At 41.3% G+C, this 21268-nt stretch overlaps 1 protein-coding gene across 2 annotated transcripts in view; it reads left to right on the top strand.

The window, feature by feature from the left end:
• The window catches only part of MGAM (maltase-glucoamylase), an 85797-nt gene that overhangs the window by 53817 nt on the left and 10712 nt on the right, over positions 1 to 21268 (top strand). For both annotated transcript variants that reach the window (XM_087860775.1, XM_045792469.2), the window contains exons 27-43: positions 857 to 1011; positions 1960 to 2128; positions 2392 to 2488; positions 3362 to 3474; positions 4511 to 4636; positions 5607 to 5735; positions 5994 to 6104; positions 6415 to 6477; positions 11534 to 11668; positions 12150 to 12237; positions 13048 to 13186; positions 14046 to 14179; positions 14307 to 14341; positions 14434 to 14550; positions 18534 to 18682; positions 19311 to 19395; positions 20230 to 20286. In XM_087860775.1, coding sequence (XP_087716901.1) covers positions 857 to 1011; positions 1960 to 2128; positions 2392 to 2488; positions 3362 to 3474; positions 4511 to 4636; positions 5607 to 5735; positions 5994 to 6104; positions 6415 to 6477; positions 11534 to 11668; positions 12150 to 12237; positions 13048 to 13186; positions 14046 to 14179; positions 14307 to 14341; positions 14434 to 14550; positions 18534 to 18682; positions 19311 to 19395; positions 20230 to 20286 — 1902 coding nt within the window. The remainder of the gene's footprint in view (positions 1 to 856; positions 1012 to 1959; positions 2129 to 2391; positions 2489 to 3361; positions 3475 to 4510; positions 4637 to 5606; positions 5736 to 5993; positions 6105 to 6414; positions 6478 to 11533; positions 11669 to 12149; positions 12238 to 13047; positions 13187 to 14045; positions 14180 to 14306; positions 14342 to 14433; positions 14551 to 18533; positions 18683 to 19310; positions 19396 to 20229; positions 20287 to 21268) is intronic.

Raw genomic sequence — 21268 nt, 5'->3', positions numbered from 1 at the left:
ACCATTTCTTCTTGTACCTTCTGAGCACACATAGCTCTCCCCCAAATATTTGCCTCTTTCTGACCCGGCTTTAATACTCTGGGCCTTTGCATTTATTTCTCTACCAGGAATGACTTTATCTCCTTGCTGTGCTCGGTCAACAGCTGCAAAGGTTTAAACAATCAGCCTGTATTTTGCCCATGACATCATCTCAGTCTTGCAGAAACTGTGCTGGGCGTTTTCTTCTCTATAATCTTACAACACTCCCACATACTGTACATGAGCGTATCATCACCCAGGTGTTGTGGGTACCTCTTTTACCTCCTGTTAGCATGTGAATTTCTTAAAAAGAGCGATCGTGTCTTATCTGATTTAGTGTAGACAGCCTATAGCGTGTGTATAGTGTCTATAGTACAGTATTGGGCAGGAGTAGAGTACATACTCGGTGAATCAATTTAGATGACGTTTGTAGCAAGGACATCTATAATTATTTTATCAAAAAAAGTTCATGTTTTTTGACTTTTGTTTTTCAAGTCAGAGAAGCTTTCAGATATTCACATATACCCACAGATAAAGTAATAAATAATATATTCATATGTACCAAACTGATACCAGACTGACTTTCCAAGATATCACCAATGTCAAAGTGGATGTGTTACTGTAATAGGGGCCTTAAAAGTGAGATATGACAGACTTAGATCAAAATGTTAAGTCTAACATTATTCTTTGATATGGTAACTAAATCCCTGGTATCATGAGCTTAATGAAGACAAAGAAATACAGCATTCAGACTCTGTGTCAAAGATACCAGGTTTCTGCTAAGGATATAGGTTTCTAGAGCATTGTATTTTCCTAATTTTCTTCCCACTCACCCTAGATTTATGATCCCAACAATAATCGGTATGAAGTCCCGGTCCCTCTCAACATACCCACGGTTCCTTCCAGCACCCCTGAGAGTCAACTCTACGATGTCCTCATTAAGAAGAATCCATTTGGAATTGAAATTCGCCGGAAGAGTACAGGCACTGTGATGTAGGTGACTGCTAGTCTGATTGGGAATCGATGGTGACCTGCACTGCCAGGTCCGTCATCCTTGGAGATATCCTGGCTCAGAACATCACACTATCCATTTCCAGATTTCTGAGTACATTATTCCCTTTGGGCCTGTTCTTACAAGAAATCTTTAGTCCCCTGGCAGTAATTACTGAGGCACTTAAATTTAGCAGGTATTCATTCAACCAATGTTTATGGGGTGGTTAGTATATATTATCTCTATATTAGGTAGTTCTAGAAGATGAGGTCTCTCTTCTCATGGCAAAAATTAATGGTAAATAACAAAGATAAGTTAAAATATAAATAAGGAAGTTTAGGTAGTGACAACTGCTATGTAGGAAAAACAATGGGGTAATCAAGAGTTATGGGGAGTTTACTGCTTTTGATAGAGTGGTCAGAGTAGGTGTCTCAGAAAAGGTGACATTTGAAATAGGACTTGGATGAGAAGGATCCACTCGTGTGGAGATCTGGGGGAAGTGGAACAACATTCCAGGCAGATGGAATAAGAAGTGCACAGGCCGCGAAACAGGAGCACACTTGCCATATTGAGAGGGAACATGCCCATTGTGCTTGGATCTCTCTGGGTGTTAAGGAGCAAAGGGACTGTATGGAGGAGCAAGAGTGGAACCCTGGGCTGGTGTGCAGTGGTAGCACCTGAGATGTGAAAAGTGGTTGGATTTGGCATCCGGAGAGACAACTGAAGGGAGGCAGTGAGAGAGGAAACCAAAAGAATGAAGGCTAGCTCCTGGGCTGGTAGCAGGTGCATCTAAGATTATTTTAATCAAGTAGACTTTGTGTTTGTTTGGAAAATTAACAGGGCTCTGGGTGGGAGAGGGAACCCAGAGTTCTGTTGTCCTTGAAAAGTCAGTTGCTTGAAGCCAACAGGATAGCCGGTTTCTTTTCCAAATACACCCTTTTGTGTTGCAGTTGGGACTCTCAGCTCCTTGGCTTCACCTTCAACGACATGTTCATCCGCATCTCCACTCGCCTTCCTTCCAAGTACATCTATGGCTTTGGGGAAACTGAACACACAGCCTTTCGGAGAGACTTGAACTGGCACACATGGGGGATATTCTCCAGAGACGAGCCTCCAGGGGTAAGGACAGAGCATCTGAGATCTGTGTCTGCTTCTCTTTACACACTACGTACACTCCATGCTTCATCTTCCCAGACTCCCCTTAGATGGTCACATTTCTCATTTAGATGAGTGGGCCAATGCTCAGGCTCCTTTGTTTTTTATTTTTTAGTTCATTGCACAGAGAAGACAGGACAGACCTTGTCAAACATTTTTTTGTGGAGTTTCTTTCTCAGCCACAGTGTCTTTTAACCTCTTACCACTTCCCCCCATGACTCTCCCAGTACAAGAAGAATTCCTATGGCGTCCACCCCTACTACATGGCCCTGGAAGAGGATGGCAGTGCCCATGGGGTGCTTCTGCTAAACAGCAATGCCATGGGTAAGGTGATGCCAGCATCTCCCCTTATGTCTGTGAACCAGTCATTCTTGAGTAACGTTCCAATGTGTTCGAACTAGCTGCCCTCCGAAGTCAAAGTTATCATCTAGGGGACAGTGTTTTTGTTTCTATTTTTTATTTCCTGTGTAGCCTTTCTGTTTATTTCAGTTCAGTAACGGGGGTAACAAGAGTTAACTTTTATTTGGCAAACATGTAAGAAGGGATGTAAGAAGGGTTAGAAAGCCCAAGTGAGTCCCAAATATCCTGGAGGTCAGCCAGTGGGAGCCATCTTTTGAATTTGGATTAGTGGTGAAGCTATGGGTAAGAGTGCTTACTTTGGGGGTATGAGGGTTGAAGAAAATTTATATGGTGTATTGGAAAGAAGGTGGACAATCAGGACGTGGGGGGAAGCATGCATGTAAAAACTGGTCAAATCAGAGTCAGGTCTATCCCTGACTTAATAGTTTTATATGAATGTCACTTTCCTGATTTTGACAAAGTACAATGGTTATTTAAGATGTTGTCATTGAGGGAAGCTGGGTGAAGTGTACAAAGGAACTCTAATACTATTTTTGCAACTTCTTCTAAGTCTTAAACTATTCTAAAATGAAAGTTATAGGAATAATTTTAAAATAACAGAATGACAGAACATATTATAAAATAATAATAAATCCAAGGGCAAAAAATCCAGAGGTAGCACCCTGTAGACTTTCACTTCACTTCTTCAATTCTGTGTAGGTATAGTAAAAATACTTTCTCTTAATGCTCCATAATAAATAATAAAGAGGCATAGGGAGAAGGAAATGGTAAGAATTTCAGAGGTAATTCCTCACCTTGAAGGTTTCCAGCTTGATTGGTATTTTCCTATATTTTCAGATGTGACATTCCAACCCCTGCCTGCCTTGACGTACCGCACCATTGGAGGAATTCTAGACTTTTATGTGTTCTTGGGGCCAACTCCGGAGCTTGTCACTCAGCAGTATACTGAGGTAGGAGGGAATTAAACTGATTATCAAGTATGCATACAGTAGGTTCTGAGTACCCAAATCCACATTTATTAGCATCACTCTCAGATGATACCTGGAATTGTTGATCCTTCTGGAAGATAGACTACAAAATGAAAAGCCAAAATTATATCCCAATAACCATTAAATTTGCAGCCTCTCAAAGCATTGCAGAGTTGCAAAAGTAGTAGTGGTGCCAGTGTTGGTGTTGGCAGTGGCAATGGTGGTGGTGGAGGTGGTGGTGGTGGTGATGGTATTGCAGGTGGTGGAGATGGTGATGGTTGTGGATGTGGTGTGAAGGTGATCATGGTCCTGGAGATGGTCGTGGTAGAGGTGGTAGAGATGGTGGAGTGATGGAGGTGGTGGTGGAAGTGGTGGTTGAGGTGGAGGTGGTGGTGGTGGAGGTGGTGGTGGTGGTTCAGGTCGCGGTGGAGATGGTTGTGGCAGAGGTGGTGGTGCAGGTGGTGGTGATGTGGTAATAGTGATGGTGCTAGTAGTAATGGTGGTGATAGTGGTCATGACAATTACTTTGGCAGCAGCAACAAACATGTATATAACTTATTATGTGTCACTGATAATTTTACATATATTAACTCATTTAGTCCTCACAAAAGACATTAATGAAACAGATACTATTATTATCCCCGATTTACAAGTGAAGGAACTGATGAACAAGAAGTTTTTCATTCCTACCCAGGGCTGTAGAGCCAGCAGAGATTGGAGCCTGTATGGTAAGCCAGGCATTTTGCTTCTAGATTCTTAGTTCTGAACCAGTAAGCTAGACTGCCTCTAGAAATCAGAGTAGAATCAGATTTTCCAAAATTCATAGGGAAGGAGGTAAGATCTAACAGAAAGCTTTTTCCAAGGTATCCCAGTGGCTCTGCAACCTCTCAGTTTCTCTCCATTTTTGAATTTGTTGATTATCTGACTTGGGACACTGGAAAGATGTTCTTATTAATTTGTTGACAATTTCAATCCAGATTCTCCTTTTTAAGGACTAAATTTTCTGTCTATTTTCTAGATGATCGGTCGACCAGTGATGGTTCCTTACTGGTCTTTGGGGTTTCAGCTGTGTCGCTATGGATACGAGAACGACGCTGAGATTGCCAGCTTGTATGATGAGATGGTGGCTGCCCAGATCCCTTATGTATGTTCTCCGTTTGTGGTGGATTGACTCTGGGACCTCATGGCCAGCACTATTTATCTCTGTATCTGGATTAGCTTGACTTGGAGGAAGGTGGTTCCTATAACTACACGACTTTAAAACATTTGGTCAAAAACATCTTTGGTATCTTAAGAATAAAAGGTTGCCCGAACAGTACTTTTACTTAATTGAGAAGAAAATGACCCAAATTTAGTCAAATCACCATAGGTGCAGATATCACCTCAGTTCCAACACTTTGCTGGTACAGTGTTCCCTCAGCTTTGAGCTAAAGTTGAAGATAGGTATCTTGGGTACTAGTTTCCTGATGAAATAAGTATGGAAACAAATTCTGTCCTTCACTTGAGGGCAAGGGGGTTCCAAGAATCAGAGAATTGATCCTATGAATCTCTTACATATTTAATTTTATTCTATTTATTTTTCTGTTGTTTATAGTTATTACTATTAATGGTAAGCATGGCATGCAATATTTCATTTTTAATAAGAAAGCTATGTCTGATAACCTCCAGGATTGGATATTCTAAAGCAACTACAGGTGCTTTTTTTTAAAAGGTAGATTTACCATCCATCCAGTTGTATTAGTGCTAGGGAATTTACATTATGTTCTTTCTCTGAAAGTGAACCACTGATCCCAGGGTCAGCCTCTTTGACAAGGTAGCCATAATCACTCCTATTGGCCTTTCACAAAGCACTTTCTCATCCACTCCTTTAATTTTTCCTCCCACAGCCGTGCCAGATAGGCATTATCATCTTATTTTTGCTGATTTAGTTCTTTTTTCTATTTTACAACTGAAAATTTGAAAATTTCCCAGAATCTAATACCTGATACCCGAGATTAGAAAAAGTCAAAAGGAAGTCATCTGAAACTCACCACTGGTTAGTGGAGGCTTGTTCTCACCTGGAACATGGCCTTTTACAAGTAGGAGCCACCCACTTTCCTCCTGTGCTCCCCCAGGATGTGCAGTACTCGGATATCGACTACATGGAGCGGCAGCTGGACTTCACCCTCAGCCCCAACTTCATGGGATTCCCAGCTCTGATTAATCGCATGAAGTCGGATGGGATGCGGGTCATCCTCATTCTGGTTAGTTCCTCTGTGAATGAGGGGAGTTTGTTGGGGAGAGTGAACGGGCTCTGGTAGAGAAAGTTTCTTTTGCGTTTCCTTCCATGTTATGAGCAGAGAAGTTGAGGTTTAGTAAGAAAGGTGTATTTCCCAGGGTTCACAGAAGCACTCTGGTTCAGGTGGAAGCTGATGACTTCCCATTTAAAGAGTTCTTCTGTTTTCTGTGCTGAGTTGTTCTCTGGGTTTGGACTTCTCACCTGATCTCTGCTTTGATTTCAGGACCCAGCCATTTCTGGTAACGAGACACAGCCCTATCCCGCATTCACTCGGGGTGTGGAAGATGATGTCTTCATCAAAGCTCCAAATGGTGGAGGCATTGTCTGGGGAAAGGTATGACCGGAGCAGTGATCCACTAATCCCCAACCTGGGGTGGGTGACTGTTAATGGGTTTGTGCGTGTTGTTTTGGGGCCTTTTCCATTTGGGTTCGGAGATCAGAAGTTCTCATTTTGTCCATCAGTATTTGTCAATACAGTTAAGGAATTTTTAGGGAATGTATGTGTGTGTGTACATTGTGGGATCCACTTTTCTAGATCAAAATCAAAGTATTGCTACCTGTGACCATGGTTTATAGTTTCTTAGGAAGTACTATATAAGATAAATTATCTATTGCATTGCTTCTGAACAGTTTTCTCTCCACAGGTGTGGCCTGATTTCCCTGATATCGTTATAAACGGGTCTCTAGACTGGGACACTCAAGTGGAGGTAAAGGGCCCTTTGTAGACGTGGGTGAAGTCAGGGCTGCTGGGAAGGGGAGGCCATACTCGGGATAGTGGACATCCCCATGCCATGGGTGTGGGCGTGGCAAGGAATACACTGAGGGATTATGTGCTGTGTGTCCATCTATGTGCCAGTAACTTTACATGTAATATTTTACCCCCACTTGGGAGGCAGGGATTATTATCCTCAGCATAACTGGGATTCAGAGAGCTTAAATTACTGCTCTGGGGTTTTAGGTGACTGAGTGACAATTTCACATCCAAGGCAGCCAGATTCCAAAGGCCCATGAAATTTCTACCTCCCAAGAAATACCATTTGCCCAGAATTTGTGTATTTGTTGTTGTTTTTTGTTGTTGTTCTTGAGTATCCCTTTTAAACATAGTCTCTAAACCCTGTCTTTAGTGATGGGATCTTTTTCTCTGTACATCCGCTTTCCATGGACAGGATTCTCCATCTTCACTCTTATAAATTCCCCATCCTGGGAAACCTGGGTGGCACAGTTGGTTAAACATCTAACCCTTGGTTTCACGGCTCAGGTTGTGATCTCAGTGTCATGAGATCGAGCCCTGCATCTGGCTCTGTGCTCAGTACGGAGTCTGCTTGAGATTCTCTCTCCCTTTCCCTCTGCCCCTCCTGCTTGTGCTCTCTCACTCTCTCTCTAAAATAAATAAACAAATCTTTAAAAAAATAAAAATAAAAATAAATCCCCCATCCTTCCTTAGGTTTCTCAACTTTGCTCTTACCTCCCAGTTTCCAGCCTTATGTTAAAACTTGCTCTCTCCAGGGAGCAAGTTCTTTCTTGTAATGGATCTTAGATAAGGATTCAAGGGAGAGGACCTAGCTTCCTCTTCTCTCTGTTGCTTCTCACAGGAAACTGTTTGAAGTTTGCTGGTCCAGGCAGACCACATGGACACAGGAGTCTGCCAGGCCAGAGAAGTTCAGGGTCTCCTTGACATACATTCATTTGTTCATTCATTCGTTTGTTCATTCATTCATTTTCTTTCTTCGTATTTTTCCCCTAACACAGTTGAAGTATAGCTGACAAAACTGTATAGATTCAAAGTGTGCAGTGTAGTGACTTAATACACACATATATATATATCATGAAATGATTACCACCATCAGGTTAATTAGCGCATTCATCACCTCACATACTTGCCATTTGTCCATGTGTGGTGAGAATGCTTAAGATCTACAGTCATAGCAACATTTACTTACACAATATAGTGCTTAAACTATAGTCACCAGGCTGTACATTAGCTCTCCAGAACTTACTCATCTTAAAAATAAAAGCTAATACCCTTTGACCAGCATCTCCTCATTTCCCAAAACCCATACCTCCTGGTAGCCACCATGCTGCTGTCTGTTTCTATGAGCTCAACCTTTTTGTTTGTTTGTTTGTTTTGTTTTTTATTCCACATATAATTGAGATCATAGTATTTATTTTTCTTTGCATATAGCTTTTTCATTTAGCATAATGTCCTCTAAGTTCATGAATGTTGTTGCAAATGACAGCATTTCCTTCTTTCTCATGGCTGAATGATAGTTCATTGTATGTATGCATGCCATATCTTCTTTGCCAGTGCACCCGCTGACAGATGCTCAGGTTATTTCCACATCTTGGCCGTTGGGAATAATGCTGAATGAATGTGAGAGTGCACGTCTCTTTAAGATACTTATTTCATTTTATTCAAGATATATATCCAGAAGTGGGATTGCTAGATGGTAATTCTATTTTTAATTTTTTGAGGAACCTCCATATTATTTTCCATATGACTCTACAAATTTACATTACCACCAATAGTGCACAAGGGTTCCCTTTTGTCCATATCCTCGCCAAGAGTTGTTATCTCTTGTCATTTTGGTAAAAGCTGTCCTAACAGGTGTAAGAGGATATCTCATTGTTGTTTTGATTTGCATTTCCCTGATGATTAGTGATGTTGAGTACCTTTCCTTGTACCTGTTGGCCATCTGTATGTTTTCTTTAGGGATATATCTATTCGGGCCCTTTGTCTACTTTTTAATCTGTTTATTTGTTTTTTGTGTGTTTTTTTTTGCTATTGAATTTTATAAATTCCTTATATATTTTAGAAGCTAATCTCTTATCAGATACGTGGTTTGCAAGTATTTTCTCCCATTCCCTAGGTGACCTTTTCATTTTGTTGATTATTTTCTCTGCTGTGCAGAAGGTTTTTAGTTCTATGTAGACCCACTTGTTTATTTTTGCTTTTATTGCTTATGTTTGTGGTATCAGATCCTCCCCCAAAATCATTGCCAAGACCAATGTCAAAGAACTTTTCTCCTGTTTTCTTCTAGAAGTTTTATGGTTTCTGGTCTTACAATTAAGTTTTGGGGTTCCTGGGTGGCTCAGTCATTTAAGCATCTGACTCTTGATCTCCCCTCAGGTCTTGATCTCAGGGTCATGAGTTCAGGCCCCATGTTGGGCTCCATGCTGGGTGTGGAGCCTACTTAAAAAAATAAATTAATTAAAAGAAATTTAAAAAATTAAGTCTTTAATTCAGGTTGAAAATGTTTTGTGAGTGGTGTAAGATAAGGGTTCAGTTTCATTCCTTTGCATGTGGGTACCCAGTTTTCCTAGCACCCATTTATTGAAGAAACTATTGTTTTCCTATTGTGTGTTCTTGACATGCTTGTCAAAGATTAATGGATGATATATGTGTAGATTTCTTTCTGGACTTGCTATTCTGTGTCATTGGTCTATGTGTCTTTTTTTATTTTTTAATGCCAGTACCATTATTTTTAAATCATACTGGGAAAGGGACCGCTTCGGTAATGAAGAGGTTGGCTACCCCACAGTTCATCAGCCACTGAGGGCATTTGGAAATCTACGGGGCAGTTTTGATTATTACAAGGGGAGCACCAAATGGCATTTAGTGGACAGCGATTAGAGACACTCATAGTTCTGATTGTAGGGGATGTTCCACAAAGAATTCTCCTGCCCCAAATGCCAGTTGTGTTTCTTATTAGAGACTCTAATGAAGGCACCCTAATGAAGTCATGATATGTATTTGATAGGACATAAGATATTCTCAGTAGATAGAATAATTATGACTACTTATATTAATAAGACCCTTTGCACAAGGCTAGTGGGGATGAAGCTATGGATATCCAGGTCTGGCTTGGCTGAGGATAGTATCAAACAAACAAACAAATAGTAGGCAGCCTGTGGAAAGCAGATTGCTGAGTCTGAAGCTCACATTGAATCCAGTAAGTCTAGGATTGGGGCTAAGAATTGCATTTTGGTAGCACGCACACAGTGGGTTGTGATAAGCAATCCTATGGCCAGACATGCAGGTGGGTGCATCATGAGTTGAGACCAAGGGAAGTGAGGGCAGAAGTAACAAGGCAAGAGCTGAATACAGACAGGAGTGAGGCAGAACCAGCACCCTGGAGAATGGCAAAGCATATACTTCATGGGAAAGTCATCAGAGCACCTTTTAGTGAGACTAATGAATTAGAGTTGGTCACGTTTCTCACTTGTATCCCATATGGGATCCAGTTGTGACTCAGGCATAGCTGGTATTGACCCTCATCCTCCATCTCCCTCCTCTACACCATGTTTCTAACTCTGCCTGAACTGGAGCTCTGTTTTCGGTGAAAGGTTCTCTTCTTCTGGTTCCATGTTTCTACCTCTATTTGCTAGCAAAAAGGCATCTCGGGATACCTCCCTTCAAGAGATTCTCAGTGATGTGGTTCACTACCCCTCACTTCTCTGTGAGCTGGAGCCCTGCATTCTGTTCTGTTTCTTTTTTTTTTTTAATAATAATATTTTTTTATTATGTTAGTCACCATACAGTACATACCTGGTTTTTAATGTAAAGTTCCATGATTCATTAGTTGCGTATAACACCCAGCGCACCATGCAATACGTGCCCTCCTTACTACCCATCACCAGCCTATCCCATTCCCCCACCCCCTCCCCTCTGAAGCCCTCAGTTCTGTTTCTGTTTTCTTTTTTTTTTTTTTTTGTTCCTTTTTTTGCCTTTTATCTAGACATATGAGTTCTTACTTGTCTCTTGTCTATTGCGTGTAAGAACTGGAGGTTTCCTAAACCAAGTTCTCTTTTTGTAGCCAACCCACCCCCGCTGCCCCCAGCATTACTTAGCTCTTTAGCTCTTAAAATGCACTGAGGAACACAGGGAAACCTATTTACTGTGACATACGAAGGACCATGAAGTTCCAACACAAGCAACGTGGCTTTATAGAAATTTATGACTATTTGCTGCTGCCGCTCAGGGGTGTGAATTCACAATTATGCACTGAGCGTTTATTTCACATCAGGTTCGAAGCTAAGCACTGCGGGGAGTGCAAAGGTCAATCAGAAGAGTATAAAACAAGGTCCTCACTCTCAAAATCCTTACAATATAGTTAAGCATTGTTATTAAGCATCCAGGTTAAAATAAAGACACAGCTTTTGTTATTTGGGGAAGATAAGGAAAAGGGGCAGTGTTAAAACTTCCTCTTTAGCTCCTCCCAAGCGACTTGACACACATGTGCAATTTTCAAGTGATTTCTGAAACTACAGAAAACACATGCGCACTAGTGAGACGTCTCACCCCTCCCCTCCTTTCCCCAGCGGCAATGAGACAGGAGAAGATCCCCTGGGTGTTGCCTTCCAGCCTGGTGACAGTCCATCTGATGTCTTTCAAGCTGCAGTCTCACCCTGGCTCCTGCTTTGAATCTGAATTGAGCTTAGGAAATGGCAGGACGGAGGTTGAAAGTTAAGCATCTAGCACGTGAGACAGTGAGTTTAGAGTATTGGTTGCTACCGTTCATGTTGATACAAAGAGGAAGACAGTCCATGGATACTTTCCAGATGCTAAGCAGGTGTCTAACTTGTGCTAATGTCTCTTCTGTGCACTCATTCCATTTCCAATAAGCTGCAGATGTTATTTGGGCTCTGTTTGGATTATCTGTCACCATGCAGTAGAGGGGTGTGCGTGAGTTATGCTCTCAGAAGTGTCTGTTTGCTGTCTAATATAATTCGGGGGGACAAATAAACTATATTTAATTTTTATAGCTATACCGAGCTTATGTGGCCTTTCCTGACTTTTTCCGTAACTCAACTACCACATGGTGGAAGAGGGAGTTGCAAGAACTATACACCAATCCACAGAATCCAGAGAGGAGCCTGAAGTTTGATGGCATGTGGATTGTAAGTGTGTGGGTTTGTGTCTGTGCACACCTGTGTGGGTGTGTTTCTATCTTTGTGTGTCTAACCTTATATATCATGACCTTTAATCAAGAGGGATAATATCATTCAAGAAAGTCTTTGGACACATCCTATTGCAATTCCTCCAATCAGAAGGGGAACATCCCTGATACTCCTCATATCTTATACCTTGCCTGAAGTTCCTGCTGTAAAACGCCAACGTGATTACTAGGAATTTCTTGGACTTGAGCCTTGCCTTATACCTTGAGGGAGAATTAAAAAAAAAAAAAATCCTCTAGCCAGTCATTCTCGAGAGCTTAATTGATCTCTGTAGTCAATTCGCAGCTGGGTCTGATGACTCTCACTGGGCTGGTATCTGCGGGATTGCTGGAAGGTAAATGATTTATTCATTGCTTCCTTGTCTCTCTTTGGCAAGGTGTAATGATCTGAAAAAATAAGATATATCTGTGTTTGACATTTCTAGGATATGAATGAGCCATCGAGTTTTGTGAATGGAGCAGTTCCCCCGGGCTGCAAGGAGGCCGCTCTGAACTACCCTCCCTATATGCCATGTAAGAGCCCTAGACCTCCTCTGTTGGCAGAGCCATGGCTACGAGGAGTGACCTCCCCAAGAGCCCAGCAGCCAGGGTTTATCCTGCTGTTCAGGGCACATCTTACCTGGTGCTCTGGTTTTAGGGGGGCAGAGACAAATATGCATCAAGCACCTCATCCAGTTGAGTGTGTATAAGTTATTGGCCCTGTTGGGTGAATTTCTCAAATTTGTTCAGAAAACACTTAACAGTGACTATGTCTCCAGAGGATTCTAGAACTAAGTGTCTTAATTCTTCAGGCCTCTGTGAATTCCTCCACATGAATTTGTCATGCCACCAGTGGGTGGACAGTAGCAGCTTCCCCTTATCATGGAGTTGATGGGCTTTGGTGTTATGCTTGTGTTCATATCTTGGCTCCAGAAATTATGCTTACTGTGAATTGTGGGACCTTCAACACATTACTTGATGTTTCCAATTTTTTTTTTAGATTGTGAAGGGAGGTAATGATAGAGTTATGATAAGAATTACGTGAAATGATTTATAAGAAAAATGTTTAGACTACATCCTGTCAAGTAGTTAGATGTTTGACAGTTGTGTTTTCTTTCCCTTGCCCCCGCTTTCTCCTGGAGAGCCCTGCAGGGAACTTGATGTTGAAAACACCTGTGGGCTTCATTGCAGCTCAGAGCCTAGCACGTTCCTGTGCCCCTGAGGAGGAGAGGGACCCATGCATGGGTCAAATTAGTCTTAAGATCCAGTGTCGAATCCCTTAAAGAGAGGTCAAGGGTAAAAGGATCAGGCATGGCATTTATATCACTAGATCTTTCTCCTCAGATTTGGAGTCCAGGGACAGGGGCCTGGGCAGCAAGACCCTGTGCATGGAGAGTGAGCAGATCCTTCCAGATGGCTCGCGGGTGCGGCACTATGACGTTCACAGCCTGTACGGATGGGCCCAGACCAGACCCACCTACGAGTGAGTCACCTTCTCCCTTCTCTGGTCCACGTGACCCTCAGGGACAGCCAGTGACTGATGAAGGAACTCTGCTTCAGGGTTAAGGATTAAGATTTTAATTACAACTATGTCACAATTCATATTTATTAAGCAAACACGAGCATGGAGCCAGGCTCCACAATCATAGTTAGAAGGACAGGTTTAATAAGACACGGTCCTTCCCGGGAGAGACTGCTAGCCCTCGTGGAGGAGACACACACAGAGACATAAGCAATGATCAGACAGTGTAGCCGATGCTGTAATTAATTACAACAGGTGAAGGGAATGTGGAGGACTGGCTATCTTTTTCTTTTATTTCAAAAGTGACTCATCTCTGTTAGGTTTTCTTTTTCTTTTCTTTTCTTTTCTTTTCTGTTTTCTTTTTCTTTTTTTTTTTTTAACTATTCTTGTTGGAGAGCCAACTGATGTTCTGCTGAATTAGTGCTGTCCCATTTTGTGAGCTCAATGAATAATAAGAGTTATCTTAAGGAAAGCCTTATAAAGAAATTCACCTTCCTTCTCCCCAAATATAAAAACTTAGTAAATAAGTGGTAAGACTTAGTGATTACTCATTATTTTTAGGTGATCCAGCAGGTTTATTACAAAGTTCATTGTAAAACACCGTGAAACACTATGTAAAGGCATAACTGTTACTATCATCTCCATCGTGTAGGGTCAGTCAGTGGGGACTTTGTTATGGCGCAGATTTCCATATTTCCTCCAATAATGCAGGAGACATTTTGTTGCCATGCCTTAGGCTCCGAAACTCTGGGAGGAGAAGCTCTGTGGCCTTTCCTCCCCTGGTCTGCCTCTAATCACTTCCTTGTTCCCCTCCAACCAGAGCCGTGCAGGAGGTGACGGGACAGAGAGGAATTGTCATTACCCGCTCCACGTTCCCCTCTTCTGGCCGCTGGGCAGGTCACTGGCTGGGTGATAACACGGCCGCGTGGGACCAGCTGAAGAAGTCTATCATTGGTGTGTGGGCTTATCCTCAGGGGCCTCTTCTGGTGGGAAGGGGCTAGGACCCTCAATAAAGGATTCTTGAGGGAGGAGGAGGCAGATCACAAGTGCTGCCTGTAACACAGCTGTGTTCTCGTTGCAGGCATGATGGAGTTCAGCCTCTTTGGCATATCTTATGTAAGTGTCTTGGGGTCACTTCTAATCCACAAGCAGATAGTGACATCTTTCAGAAATCACCAGCAAGCTTGTTTTATTCTGCCTCATTTCAGACAGGAGCAGATATTTGTGGGTTCTTTCAAGATGCTGAATATGAGATGTGTGTTCGCTGGATGCAACTGGGGGCCTTTTACCCCTTTTCGAGGAACCACAACACCATTGGGACCAGGGTAGGATATTAGCTTACAGCTCAAAAGTTTTGTGTCACTAGAATACAACCTCCAAATTTGAGCTACAATTAATGCAGTCTATATTCTCTATGACATCTTCAAAACCATCAAACCCTCCTGTTTCTTGTTTTTTTATTTGATCCATTTATGTATTGTGAAATGATTACCACAGCAGGACTAGTTAGCACCTCCATCACCTCACATAATTGTCATTTCTTTTTTTGTGGTGAGAACATTTAGCATTTACTCTTTTAGCAACTTTCAAGTATATAATATAGTATTGTTAACTGTAGTCACCAAGCTGTGCATTCGATTATCAGAATATATTCATCTTATAACTGGAATTCATCTTTGTACCCTTTGACTGATGCTTTCCCATTTCTCCCATCCCCCACCGTTCTGATAACCACGTTCTGCTCTCTAATAGATGTGAGGTGATAGCTCATTGTGGTTTTGATGTGCATTTCCCTGATGATGAGTGATGTTTAGCATCTTTTTATGTAGCTCTTGGCCATGTGTATGTCTTCTTTGGAAACTGGAAACCAATAACAGGAGGAAAACTATAAAACTCACAAATATGGTGGAAGTTAAACAGCAAATGGGTCAAAGATGAAATTGAAAGAAAAATTTTTAAAAATCTTGAAACAGATAAAAATGGAAACACAACATACCAAAACTTATGGGATGCAGTGAAAGCATTTCTATGGGGAAGTTTATAGTGATAAACACCTGCATTAAAAAAAGAGAGAGAGAGAGAGAAAGATCTCAAATAAACAACCCAACCTTACACCTCAAAGAACTAGCAAAAGAAGAACAAAGTAAGCCCAGAGTAGCAAAAGAAAGGAAATAATGAAGGTCAGAGGAGAAATAAGTGACGTAGAGAACAGAAAACAACAGAAAAGATAAACAAAACCGAGAGCTGGTTCTTTGAATAGATAAACAAGATTTACAAACCTTTAGTTAGACTTGCTAAGGAAAAAAAAAGAGAAGGCTCAAATAAAGAAAAGTATAAATGGAAAAGGAAGACATTAGAACCGATACCACAGAAATGCAAGGGATCACAAGAGACTACAATTATATACTAACAAATAGGGCAAGAAGAAATGAAGAAATTCCTAGGAACATACAACCTACCAAGACTGTAACAAGAAGAGCAGAAAAGCCTAGCATATAAATACTGAATAAGGAGATTGAACTAATAACCAAAAATCCCCCAACAAAGAAAAGCCCACGACCAGATGTTTTCCCTGGGGAATTGCATCAAAAGTTTAAAGAAGAATCAACACCAAGACCTCCTCAAACACTTCTAAAAAATTGGAGAGGAAGGAGCACTCCCAAACTCATTTCACAAGATCAGCATTTCCCTGATACTAAAGCCAAATAAGGACCCTACAAGAAAGCTAGAGATCAATATCCCTCATGAAAATAGATCCAGAAATTTGCAACAAAATATTAGCACACTGAATTCAACACACTGAAAAAAATCATACACCATTATCAAGTGGGATTTAACTTGGAATGTGAGGATGATTCAACATACACAAATAAATAAGTGTGATACACTACATTAATAGAACGAAAGATAAAAATCATATCATCTCAATAGGTGCAGAAAGAAATTGACAAAACAGCCTCCTTCCATGATGAAAACTCTTAACAAATTGGGCATAGAAGGAATGTACCTCAACATTATAAAGGCCATACGCGACAAGCCCACAGCTAATATCATGCTCAAAGGTAAAAGCTTGAAAGCATTTTTCCTAAGATCAGGAATAAGACAAGTTCCCACTCTCACTACTCCTGCTTAACATAGTACTGGAAGTCCTAGCAGAGCAGTCAGGCAAGAAAAAGAAATGAAAGGCATTTAAATCAGAAAGGAAGTATAATTGTCTCTGTTTGCAGTTCATATGATCTTATATGTAGAAAATCTGAAAGGTATCATAAAAAAACTAAGAGAATGAATCAATGAATTCAGTAAGTTGCAGAATACAAAATCAACATACAGAAATAAGTTGTGTCTCTATACATTGACAGGAAGATATCTGAAAAAGAAATAAAGCAATGCCACTCACAGTAGCATCAAAAATCAATAAGATACTTAGTAATAAGTTTAACCAAGGAGGTGAAAGATCTATGCAAGGAATACTATAGGACATACATGAAAGAAATTGAAGAATACATAAACAAATGGAGAGATATTCCATGTTCATGGATTAGAATTCATATATACAATGGAATATTACTCAGCCATCAGAAAGGATGAATACCTACCATTTGCATTGACATGGATGGAACTGGAGGGACTTATGCTAAGTGAAATAAGTCAAGCAGAGAAAGATAATTATCATATGATTTCACTCATATGTGGAACATAAGGAATGGTGCAGAGGACCACAGGGGAAGGGAGGGAAAACTGAATGGGAAGAAATCAGAGAGGAAGACAAACCATGAGAGACTCTGGACTCTGGGGAACAAACAGAGGGTTGCAGAGGGGAGGGGGGTGAGGGGATGGGGTAACCGGGTGATGGGCATTAAGGAGGGCATGTGATGTGATGAGTATTATATGCAACTAATGAGTATTATATGCAACTAATGAATCGTTGAGCACTACATCAAAAACTAATGATGTACTATATGTTGGCTAACTGAACATAATAAGAAAAAAATATTGTTACAATGTCCATACTACCCCCAAACAATTTATAGATTGAATGCAATCATTATCAAAATTCTAACAGCATTTTTCACAGAAATAGAAAAAACAATCCTAGAATTCATATGGAACTATAAAAGACCCCAAATAGCTAAGGCAATCCTAAGAAAGAAGAACAAAGCTGGAGGTATCATGCTTCCAGATTTCAAACTATATTACAAAGTTATAGTCATCAAAATAGTATGTTACTGGCCTAAAAATAGATCAGTGGAACAGAATCAAAAGCACAGAAATAAACATTTGCATATACTATGAACTAATATTTGACAAGGAAGCCAAGAATCCTCAATGGAGAGAAGGCAGTCTCTTCAATAAATGCTGTTGGGAAACTGGATAAGCATATGCCAAAGAATGAAATGGGAACCCTATCTTATATCACTCACAAAAATTAACTGAAAATGACTATAATTTAAATGTAGGACTTGAAACTTTAAAAATTCTAGAAGAAAACGTAGGGGAAAAGCCCACTGACATTGTTCTTGAAATGAGTTTTTTGGATATGACACCAGAAGCACAAGCAACAAAAGTGAAAATAAATAAGTAGGACTACATCAAACTCAAAAGCTTCTGCACGGCTAAAGAAACAATTAGCAAAATGAAAAGGCAACCTATGAAAAATATTTACAAACCATATAGCTGATAAGTAGTTAATATCCAAAATATATAAGGCAATAGCAAAAACCCGCAAACAATCTGATTTAAAAATGGGTAGACAAGCCACATAGACATTTTCCCAAGAAGACATACACATGGCCAACAGGTACATGGAAAGGTCCTCATGTTTCAGTGAACGAGGTTCCTCAGTGTTCTTTAGATTCTTTTGTTTGTTTAGGTTGTGTTGTACCAAATATATCCCAAAAAGAATGTCTTAATGGAGAAATTTCAACAGCTGTCTTGGGAAAGCTTGAGTGACTTCTTTCATATATTAAGAATATTCTCAGGGGCGCCTGGGTCGCGCAGTTGTTAAGCGTCTGCCTTCGGCTCATGGCACGACCCCAGAGTCCTAGGATTGAGCCTCACATCAGGCTCCTCCGCTGGGAGCCTGCTTCTTCCTCTCCCACTCCCCCTGCTTGTGTTCCCTCTGTCGCTGGCTGTCTCTCTCTGTCAAAATAAATAAATAAAATCTTAAAAAAAAAAAAAGAATATTCTCAGGCTCATCTATAATCAACTTTGGTTTAGCGATGTGTGATCTTCATTTGTAATAAGCATTCAGTGACTTCCTTAAGTTCCCAGGTCCCTGAGGTGAGCTCTGAACACTCTTCTCCTTTAGAGGCAAGACCCTGTGTCCTGGGATGCTGCCTTCGTGAATATGTCCAGAAGTGTGCTGCAGACCAGATACACCCTGTTGCCTTATCTCTACACCCTGATGCACATGGCCCACACGGAGGGCAGCACGGTCGTGCGGCCTCTTCTCCACGAGTGAGTGTCTAGCTGGGATCCCAATGACGAAGGGGTAATATCATTCTGTGTGATGGCTTTTGGAAAACAAAAACAAAAACAAAGTACTTCCAGATTAAATTAAAGACATGATTGTCCTTTGCCATAAGGTTTCTGGGTACAGACCGTACATTATAATTCCTTTTAGCCCAGCACCAGTCATGCCCTAGGTCCTCGATAAAAGACTACTGAATGAAAAAAAATTCAAAGTGATTACAATACAGCCCGGAATACTTTCTTTCTAAATTGAGTATTTGAAGAGCTGCTGATCTTTTGTAGCAGCTCAGGTCACAAGACAAGGCCAGATGTGCGGGGTGGAGATTTGAGGGCTGAAGGCCATTCTTGGATTTGAAACGTGCCACGGTTAAGAAACATGGAGATACGTATAGGTGAGAACATGTCTAAATCCGACCATTTCTGGGGTTTGAAGAACATGACAGACAGAAAGGAAGTATATCTCTGGTGAAAGGAGACCTAGAGAAAAAGTTAAAGGAAGGTGTAGAGTGCAGCTGGATTTCTGACTTGGGTTTGAACTCGAGGAGTATCTTCAGGGTCTGGGTCTGAGGCCCTGTTGGGGTCCTGATTGTGGTACCTTGGTTTCTCTTTCCAGGTTTGTGTCAGACCAGGCGACATGGGATATAGACAGTCAGTTTCTGCTGGGCCCAGCCTTCCTGGTCAGCGCCGTCCTGGAGCCTGTGAGTATGGAGGCCTCTGATGAATAGAAAATTAGAGTGACGAAGCCCAGTGACGAGAGGTAGCAGAAGAGGCCTGGTCTGCTGGGCTTCCTGAGATGTGGTCTTTTACTCTACTTCTGTCTCTTCCTCTCCCTCTGAGCTGACGTCCATCACTTAGGGGCTCTGGTCCTCTGCTCCCTCACCTTTAAAATCGGCAGAACAGATTCTGATTCATAGGATAATCAAGAAGGAAAGAACCTTCTGATATATTTTAAGATAGAATCATTTCTTTATTAACTAAAATAAGGAGTATGGGTCAGAAACACATGTTATGGAATTGTTTGTACCAATAATCTTGTTTCTGGCTAGCCCTTCCCTGCCTTCTATAAGATGTTCTCAGGCAGGAAAAGCCATTTCTTCACTTTTTCTGTTGATGTATAGGATTCTGATTAAAATACCAGCTACTTGCTTCCTCCCCAAAGCTTACTGCACTAATCATAATCCCTGATGTACTGGCACCATAAAATCTGCAAAATTTTCTTCTGCTCCAGACCCAGCTCGTGAGTTTGTCTCTTTAGAGAGGGTAGGAGGTGAGTCTAGAAGCAAAGGATGATTTTTTTCTCCAAAGTCTGATCCCAAAGGGCTTTAGGGAAACTGTTAATTTAGGGTAGGCAAATCTCCCATTTGGCAAGAGGGGAGGGCTGGAAGGTTTCCCCAACATTGCTGGCCTCTAAAAAGATGAGCATGTGGGTTCAAAACCAATACTATTGTTTTGACCTTTTTACTGTGCAAATCGGTTACACTGCCCTGGGTACAAGAGCCCACCTCCCAAGCCTTGTTTGTGTTTAATTTTAGAATGCCAGAAATGTCACTGCGTATTTCCCTAGAGCCCGCTGGTATGATTACTACACGGTAAGTTTTTTCTGATGATTTATACATCTTGGGGAAAATGGTAGTGTGCACAGTCTTCCACATCTGACGCACCACTGGTCTGGTTCTGAGCCTGTCACTCACCTGATGTGTGATCTTGGACAAGTCACTTTTAACCTTGTAACCTCAGTTTCTTTACCTCTAAGTGGGATAAGAGCAATTCCCTCACAGAATTGTTATAAACTAATGTATTTTGTGAGTGTTCTGTATGTGTTGGCTTCTGTCTTTCACAGTGGCGTATAACGACAATACTAGTAAACACTTGAAATTGTACAGTGAACTGTAGTTTTTGTTCATATCGTCCCTCACAAGACTGTAAGTTCATATGTAGAGGGGCCTTTCCTCTCTGTCTTTTTATTAAACATCTCCTTCTATAGCATAGATGTTCCAGGAGGAGCTGTTAAATGTAATCTCCTGAGGTAAGCATGGTCTTAGGCCGTGTATAAAGTACGCTCGGAGGTATGAGACCCAACCCTTGTGTGCCAGAGCGACATTTAGGAATGCAAGATGAACATCATTCTCTGTCTAGAACATTTCTAGGCTAGTCTGAGCCCCAGCTGGGAAAACGGGGCCTGTCAAAGCAACCTCAGGGCCATGTACTCTTGTAGGAACACAAGTCAGGCTTTAATTCTTGAGGAAGAATCCAAGGAGGTGTTTCCTCTCCCTAGAACTAAGCCTACTCTTCCAACTTTTCTGAGGAGAAAAGTTGGAAGGACTTAAATTACAGGAGAAGGAGAACAGCAGGAGGACAGAGGCAGAGCATACTCTGGACCTTTTATTTAGTGGGTTTGTGGTGAGATTAAGTAAAAACCAGACAAGGACAATGGAAGTCTTGTTCCTCCTCTTTGTCTCAGGGAATCCTGAGTCCTTCCCTTACACCTCCGGCTTTCCACCCTCCCCCCACTTTTTTTTTTTTTTTTTTGCTGGGCTGGATCTGTCCTTTGGAGGCCCTGCATTAAGACTC

This window comes from Ursus americanus, chromosome 3 (genome assembly GCF_024610735.1).
Source record: "Ursus americanus isolate L20-20 chromosome 3, mUrsAme1.1.p, whole genome shotgun sequence".
Classification (NCBI taxonomy): domain Eukaryota; kingdom Metazoa; phylum Chordata; class Mammalia; order Carnivora; family Ursidae; genus Ursus; species Ursus americanus.
This window is presented reverse-complemented; position numbering and strand designations above follow the sequence as displayed.